At 44.8% G+C, this 8,550-nt stretch overlaps 1 protein-coding gene and 1 non-coding gene across 3 annotated transcripts; one reads left to right on the forward strand and one right to left on the reverse strand.

The window, feature by feature from the left end:
• Window positions 1-3,279: 3,279 nt before the first annotated feature.
• Window positions 3,280-3,405, reverse strand: LOC134368830 (U6atac minor spliceosomal RNA). Its single transcript, XR_010022527.1, has one exon. It is a non-coding gene; the product is annotated as a U6atac minor spliceosomal RNA (small nuclear RNA).
• Window positions 3,406-4,694: 1,289 nt separating this feature from the next.
• BEX3 (brain expressed X-linked 3) lies at window positions 4,695-6,263 on the forward strand. Of its 2 annotated transcripts, none has more exons than XM_063084007.1 (3): window positions 4,695-4,827; window positions 5,195-5,276; window positions 5,647-6,263. In XM_063084007.1, exon 3 carries the CDS (start codon window positions 5,674-5,676, stop codon window positions 6,010-6,012), a length of 339 nt encoding a protein of 112 aa, XP_062940077.1. In that variant the 5' UTR covers window positions 4,695-4,827; window positions 5,195-5,276; window positions 5,647-5,673; the 3' UTR covers window positions 6,013-6,263. The 2 variants fall into 2 exon arrangements, with proteins under 2 accessions (XP_062940077.1, XP_062940078.1); XM_063084008.1 differs by having other exon boundaries at window positions 4,697-4,827; window positions 5,692-6,263.
• Window positions 6,264-8,550: the final 2,287 nt, after the last annotated feature.

Consider the following 8,550-nt stretch of genomic DNA (forward strand, 5'->3'; position numbering starts at 1 on the left):
CAAGAGGCAGGAGATATTTTCTCCCTGGTTGCATACCTCTCTAAACAACTAGACACCACAGCTCGAGGATGGGCCCCTGTTTACGGGCCTTGGTGGCAGCTGCCCTTTTAACACAAGAAAGCTCTAAACTAACTTTTGGGCAACAAACAGTCATTTGTTCCCCCCATCATCTTCAAGACCTTCTCAGCAATAAAGCTATGTCAATTCTCCCCCCTTCCTGCCTACAACTTACCCACCTTATCTTCATTGAAAATTCCCAGTTCTCCTTTAAACCTTGCCTTCCCTTAAATCCAGTCATTCTCATCCCAAAACACTCATGACCCTTAGAACATAATTGCATGGAGGCTTTAGACCTCTTTCTCAATCCCTTTCCACACATCTCCCTGCATCCCATTATGCGGCCCCAATGTACATGGTTCATAGATTGGAAGGCCACCTCCACACCTGCCCCCCGGGCAGGTTATGCCATAGTAAATCTAACACAAACTATTGAGGCTGCCCCCTTCCCCACTAACACCACTTCCCAACAGGCAGAACTCATTGACTTCACCCGTACTCTCACTTTGGCAAGTAACAAATGAGTCAATATATACACTGACTCTAAGTATGCTTACCACATTCTATACGCCTGTGCGACCATATGGAAGGAGAGAGGATACATAACCATTCAGGGAGGGGCCATAAAAAATGGGCTTCTTATCAAGATACTTCTTGAAGCTGCACAAGTCCCAAAGGAGGTTGGAGTTATACACTCTAGAGAACACCAAATCTCCAACGACCCCATAACCCAGGGAAACAAACTGCCAGATCTAACCACAAAACAGGCTGCTCAATCCCCAGGCCCCCACTCTTCCTCTCCCACTCAGGTCCTTCTCATGGCCCCTATGCCCTAACCCCAATACACACTTCAAGAAATACAACACCTCCAACAGTTGGGAGCACAGAGGAAGGACCACTCGCGTACTCTCTCTGGTCGCTATTTCCTCCCTACCACACAAGCTGAGCAAATCCTTTTAGATGTCCATAATTCAGTTCATATAGGCTATGAACCCCTACTACACCTTCTTAGCCCTTCTATTACTCTCCACACATGGCCAAGTTACTTAAACAAATCACTCAAAATTGTCCATTGTGTACTCGCTCCAATCAAGGTAGCCTCCAAGTTTGGTCCTTTCCCACCCACCAGGCCAGAGGATACACTCCTGGCTAGGATTGGTAAATTGACTTTACTCACATGCCTCCCCACAAAAGGACATGCTATCTTCTAACCTTAGTAGATACCTTTTCAGGTTCGATTGAGGCTTTTCCCTGCACTTGAGAGGATGCTACAGCAGTAACACATGATCTTACCTCAGAAATCATCCCTCATTTTGGCTTACCCACCAGCCTCCAGTCTGATAACAGCCCAGCATTCATTTCCCAGATTACGCAACTCACAGCACAGGCATTACATATCAGATGGGACTTACATATACCATACCAGCATCAGTCATCAGGCAAAGTAGAAAAAGCCAATCACTTCATAAAAAGACACCTCACCAAGCTGTCCATGGAACTTCACCTCCCTTGGACCCAACTTCTCCCTTTAGCACTCACTCACTGTGAGCTGCCCCCAATAAGCCCATAGGCCTCAGCCCCTTTGAGCTTATGTATGGTAGACCCTTCACTCTCACACATCTCCCTTCCAGCTAATCGCCTTTAGGCCAGTATCTCCCTACTCTTTCACTCATTAGGGATCTTCTTCAGGAACAGGCCAACCTTCTACTACTTTATCCTTTCCCCACCACCCCCTCAGACTTTAAATTGAGCCCAGGACAGCAAGTGCATATTAAAACCTGAATCCCAAAGCCCCTCTCACTATGTTTGGAAAGGCCTTATATGGTACTTCTCAACACCCCCATGGCAGTAAAATTACTAGGAAAGGCCCCTTGGTATCACTTATCCTTGGTGAAACTAACACCTGAGACTTTACTCAAAGAATCTAACACCAAGCCAGAGGGGTCCCTCTGCTCAACCCCCAACCCAACACCTCTTTACAATTCATCTATTTTAGGACCCACAAAGTTGAAAATCTCCAGGACCTCTGCTCTTTCCCCAATCCCAGAAGAAGGATGATCTTTCCCCCGGTGATTATCCTCTCACTCCTGCAGGCCCGCTTCACATCCTTCACACAGGAGTTGCTCCAAGACTGGTCATGACCTGCCACCTCCAGTGTTGAAGACATCCTTGAGTGGGTAACTGAATTAGTCTGGCAGGGCGCCCTCTGCGATTACACCCCCAATGAGGTTATCCTCTACTGCTTTTTCCTACTATGCACCCTCTCAACCTCTCAGTCCCTGAACACTTGCCTTTTCTCTTCCTCTTGCTTCTTTTCCTAACAGAGACATATGCTTTGTTCATAATGTATAACCAAGGTCTTTGTGGGTGGAAGGACACTTTCCAACCTCCTGGGTCTGCCACCCAGAATCTTCAGGGGAACCCTACATGACACATTCACATCTCTGACGTACGTTCCCACAACATGCTATGACCAGACAACTGCCACATCATGTTCTTACGGGGGTAAAAACTACTGGATAGCTCTTTCCAAAGGGGATGTTGCTGGAGTCCAGTGCCCCCCCCCCAACAAAAACATTTCTGCTTCACCCAAACCATTCACCTAGGCTATAGCAATGGAGGAGGACTCCAGGACAAAACACGTCAAACCCCTGACCATGATGGGACTTATCCTTCTTCTTGGTCCCTGCCTCTTTCAGTGTTTCTCTAGTTTCTTACAGGAACGTATGCAGGGCTTCACCAATCAAAAGGTCACTGGATTCTTCATGGGAGGAGGATATCAGCCCCTCAGAATCAGCAACCCTTCTGCAGAAGAATACAGCCTCCTCACACAAAACCAATACCCCACCACCTAATTGTTTTACCTGCCAACATAAATCTTTTATTTTTTCATATTTTCGCCCATCTCCAGCAGGAAATAGCTTCAGATGAATGAGACTTCTGCCTTTTCCCTTCTCCCTATTCTTAAAAGGCAATAATGATAGGTTCTGGACGTGACTGGCACTATTTTACACACACTTAGCACAAAATGGCCTCCAGCCTTTCTCTTACGAGAAACCTTGTGATTTCTGAGAAATAGAAACTGCTCTCCACCAGCACCAAACCCCTCTCTGATTACATCAGCCTTCCTTACAGTCTATATAAGCTCTCCTACCCCCACACCTGGTGCTGTCCTCCATTTTTTTTTTTTTTTTTAAATTTTATTTTGTCGATATACATTGTAAAAAACGATGGTTAGATGCCACGAAGTAGGTGGCAATGCCTTAACCGTATGCGTGTTGTCAGGCCCGAGGGCCTCTTCCATCCTTGTCAAGGGGAGTGCTAACCTTCTCTCCTTTCATACAACACGTGCTGTCCTCCATTTTGAGGGCAGCCCCAGCTGCTCCCCATTTTGAGCACAGCCTGGCAGATTTTTTTCCTTTAATAAAGCTTGATTGGTACCCAGCATTTAGTCTCACTTTCTTTCAGCAACAACTACTAATTATTCTTTATAACAATGCTGTTTTCCTAAAGATATGTCCATTTTCTACCTGTGATAATTTTTTTTACTAATGATTTCAAGTTGAAGAAAGAAACATTTGCACTGAGGACGAGTTTCAGTCTCAGGTTTAGTTGCTTCACACACACCCTGCTTATTTCTAACATTTTTTGAAACATTCATCCCATAAAGGTATGGCTTTGGGACTAATTTCTTCAAATTACATACTTAACTTCGGAGCTCATTTTAAGAAGGTATGTGTAGGGGTGGTTTGGAAGGTTTGGAAAAGAAAGCAGGGCATAAAAAAGGCTCCTTTTCTCTGGTGACTGTGGTATAAAACAACATCACGTAAAGTAACGTGAAATGTCCAAGATCTGACAACAGGACTTCTCCCTGAAGACTTATTTTACAGATCATTTTGAAAACACCAACTGTGTTCAGGAAGAGTCCCACCTTTTCTAAAAAAATTTTGAAACAAACTAGTATGTTTCAAAAGTGATGCTGATGTTGTGTGGGAGCCCAAAGAAAATATTCTGTGTGGTACAGGTTAACATAAACTCTGAAGCTTTTTCATTCTGCAGAATGAAGCATTTCTTTCAAAAGCGAAATCTCTTAATTTCTTATTTTCTGAGGCATGATGCTGTTTTTTTTTTTTAAAAAGGAAAGAGAAATATATACAGCCCATTCCACCTCCTTGCTTCCCTTTCTGACAAGTCCCCTCCTGCCTCCCGACCTCAGCCCTCATTCTAAATTTTCTAGAAGCCTAAGACTTTAGAAGATTTCGGTGGGTATTGCTGCCTGTGCGTGTGCAAGGTGTGTTGGAGGGGATGAGGAGAGGCTGGGGAAAGTACGTGACCAGGTAGAAGAGGGGAGAAAGCAGAAAAGGCCTAAGCCAACCTCGGCAGGACAGGGCGGTGGTAGAAGATGATGCGGACGCTCCCTAATAACCAGAGAAGGGCAAACTCCAACCGTAAGACGGTGATGCCACGTGTGGGCTGTCAGATTGGAGAGGACCGAGAAGACTGGCAGGGTTGTGCGCGCTCAGGCCCCGCACGCAGACAGGCCGGGGTAAGGAGGCTGTGCGCGCGCAGGCGGCGGGGGGCGGGGGAGGGTTCCTGCTGCACTCGCCTCCTGAATTGGGGGGCGAGCTCGGCGCTGACGCGCGGCCCTCACGTGACCTGGAGCTGCAGAGCGACGCAGCCTTCGGTGCAGTCGTCATTCCCGTCTGGCTACCAGCTCCCCGCTGCCCTGCGCACGGCGGGCTGGCACGGGGCCTGGGGAAAGCGGAGCAGGTAAGGGCCCCGGCCCCGCTCGCGGAGCTTCGGCTACTTACCCACCCCCGCGGCGGACGCAGGAGAACAGAGCAGCGGGTCCCGCAGCTTTCTCCACACCCCAGCATTCTTGGGAACATAATGGCGTGGGGGTCAAGGGGTGGCAGGGGGGCAGCACAGCAAGTAAGAGCGACGGGAAGTCACCTTCGACTCCCTGCACGAAATCGGTGAACATAGCGGGGGGTCGGGGCAGCTGAGGGTGGGGGCAGGAGACGCAGGGCGAGGGCGGCGAGGAGGCCCCAGGGCTGGGAAGGGTCTGGATGGCGGGGGTGGGCGCCGAGCGCTCGTCTGCAGCAGGCCCCGTTCCCCCCACCCCGACCGTCTGCAGGTCTGCGGGGCTAAGTGTCCCGGCGGCGCACCTCGCGGCGAGAATCAAGAAGAGGAGGAGGAGACTGCAAGGATAGACCCAGGTCGGTGCGAGGGACAACTGATGGGGGGCGGGGGTGAGGGACGTGTGGGAAGCCCAGTCTGAGACCCCAGTCCCTCTCCTTCCCGTCCCTTCATCTCCACCGCCATCCCCGTCCTCCATTTTGATGCCTGCAGGGGCCTGGGAAAGAATCCTGGGAAAGGAAAAATGGTGGGCTTTGGGGGAGGGAGGGAAGAGAAAAGAGCTGGAGGGAGGTGCTCGAGTTTGAGGCCCCCTAGAGGGCGCACGAGGCTTCTAAGTTGGGGAAAAAATGAAATATAAAAAAACCTTTGATATCAGGACTGTTAATTCTGCTGGTCAGTACACCAAGCATTCAGTCTTTCTACTTGCCTCTGTCTTACTTGTGTTCAAAGAAAAACAACCAGAAATAAAATCTCATCATGGCAAATATCCACCAGGAAAACGAAGAAATGGAACAGCCCATGCAGAATGGAGAGGAAGACCGCCCTTTGGGAGGAGGCGAAGGCCACCAGCCTGCAGGAAATAATAGACGGGGACAAGCTCGTCGACTTGCCCCTAATTTTCGATGGGCCATACCCAATAGGCAGGTCAATGATGGGATGGGTGGAGAAGGGGATGATATGGAAATCTTCATGGAGGAGATGAGAGAAATCAGGAGAAAACTTAGGGAGCTGCAGTTGAGGAATTGTCTGCGTATCCTTATGGGAGAGCTTTCTAATCACCATGACCATCATGATGAATTTTGCCTTATGCCTTGACTCCTGCCATTTTCCTTGAGGTTAATACTATGATTCCCACTGTTTTCTTTTTCCTTGCATTTTCCTAATATGCCTTTACTGATCTGTTTGCTGTGAACCTTATGTTATTGTGTCAGGGGGGTCTTGTGTTGCCAGCTTCTAATTGGAGATTGCCTTTGCACCCAGTCTAAGTTTCTGTCAGCAGTAAAGTTTCACCCATTTGCACGGAAAAAGTGTAAAGTTAATAAAGCAATTAAAAAGCAATCTATACATTTACTGTCTCATTAAAATATATATATACTTAATATATAACAAATGAACGAAAAAAAAATCTGAAATTAAATAACCAGAGTGTTAATTGGGGCACATTACTGTGTCATAAGATGGCATGTGACTTTTTTTTCTATTATTATCTGGAGTTTGAGAAGCAATGAAAATAATTTTTCAAAGAGTCTAGGAATGTAGTGCAGGTACATAACAATTACAGTCTTAACAAACTTAAAGAAGAGTAAACCTTAAGTATCTTCCGGTCTTAACTAGAAGAATAAACGCTCCCTTTATCACAGATACATTCCTTCAAAGAGTCCGTTTTCTCTTCTGTGAAATGGGGAACAGTGCTTGTCTTGGCTGCTGAGTGAAACAGATGAGGTGTGGAACTGTTTGGGGCTGGCTCCTGTCCAATTCCCTGGCATTTAACAGGACCCAGGCCCCCATCAGGTACTTGGGGAAGATTGAAGGGAATTCTCACCCATGCTCACAAGTCCACACAGCAAAAATAGGTGGATTCCCCTATGTCATTCCTCTCTTATTTGCAGTACTGCTTCCCTGATTACTGCCTTGTTGGTTGGGCATACATTCCCTTCTGCTGGGCCCTTTTTCTGTCTATTGATGACATGCTAGAGTCCTCAAGATAACAACTCACCCCCCCAACTCACAATTTCTCGAGTCCCTGGTGAGTCAAATCCTCCCTTTGACCTCTATAGAAATGTGGACTATGCCTTTATTTATAATTGTAGAGTTATATTTATCTGGGTGAGTACAACTCTCATGGTTCTTGGGCTTACGTTGGTTCTTAGCAAGATAGCTCTTTCTGTTTTATTTTCTTGCCCTGAGACATGAATGCACTGGGGCCTACCTCAGGAGATATATATATATATGGTTTCTCACCAGGGTGTGTCATGAACTGCATTACTGCAAACGTTCAGAATACAAAAAGGCTGAAAGCTTTGTTTTTGCCTGTGTTTCTAACCTTGATGTATATTTTCTCAAAGGATACCCTTGGCAGGCCTGCACACCCAGTTTAACAGACTGATCAAGACATGTAAATTACACTGGGGAAATACATTTTTGAAATGTATTTCAAAATTTTGAAACACACTCCCTATCTCCATCCCATCCACACCTGAAACAAGAAACTGCTCCATAAGTTCTTAAAAACTATATTGTTTGGCATCATGATTTCTCTGTAAGTATTCATCCTTCTCCAGACAGTGAATTTTTCATAATCATCCTGGAGCTCGGTTTCTAGTGCCTGACATAGTAGATATTAAATATTCATTATTTTATTGGCTAATTAATGGAGTTAGAAACCCAATACTGTTCACAACTGAATGTCCTTAACTAAGTGGCCTGAGGCAAATAACTGCCTATCTGGAGAGTATTACATTTAATTTCAAAAGAAACATACTAAGGAAAGTCTCTTACCCAAAATCTGTAAACTATTTTAAACAGCTTGTATATGTTAGTGTTTAGGGGAACACAGACCCTTACTTGCATCATAATCACCTAGCGAAAATGTTAAAAATGCTAACACCTGGGTGTCCTTGCCACCCCCAACCTGCCATTGTCACACCGAGTCACCTGAATCAGGAATTATTGTTTGACAGTTCCCCAGGTGATTCTCATGCATGTGAGTTTTGCCACATAGGCATACAAAAACAGTGACAGTAATTACCCATTTTACAAACATCATGACCTAAATTATCTTTCTTGATTTCACAATGAATATACGATTCCAAAATATAGCATTCCTAAACTTGAACTAATCAATATATGTCAATGTTTTAGCCAGTACTGTTTTTTATCTTTCTAAATATCCTAGTAAAATAATGCATTATCATGAATTGATTGTTAATGATAAACTTATAATAATTATAAAATTATTAGACAAATTATGCATTATCATTTCTATGCAAGCCTGTGCCCTTTCACAACAATGATTTTGCCTTAATCACCCTGGAGCTTAGTTTCTAGCACAGTGCCTAATATAGTAGATATGTAATAACATAATAATTCATTTGATTATTCATTTATTTAATTAATTATTAAATTATTTTATAATTGTAATTTATCTAAAATAATATATAACCAATTAAAATTTTTGTATCTTTATGGGTGGCTTATTTTTTTGTACTCATGTTTTCAAGTTTCTATGAGGAACATTTTTTTTTTAATTTATTTTTATTTTTTTTTTTTTTAGTTTTTTTTTTTTTTTTTTTTTTTGTCGATATACATTGTGGTTGATTATTGTTGCCCCTTACCAAAACCTCCCTCCCTCCT

Source organism: Cynocephalus volans, chromosome X (genome assembly GCF_027409185.1).
Source record: "Cynocephalus volans isolate mCynVol1 chromosome X, mCynVol1.pri, whole genome shotgun sequence".
NCBI classification, from domain to species: Eukaryota; Metazoa; Chordata; class Mammalia; order Dermoptera; family Cynocephalidae; genus Cynocephalus; species Cynocephalus volans.

Coding starts and splice junctions, on each gene's coding strand:
- BEX3 (XM_063084007.1), top strand. CDS start 5,674: ATGGCAAATATCCACCAGGAAAACGAAGAAATGGAACAGCCCATGCAG.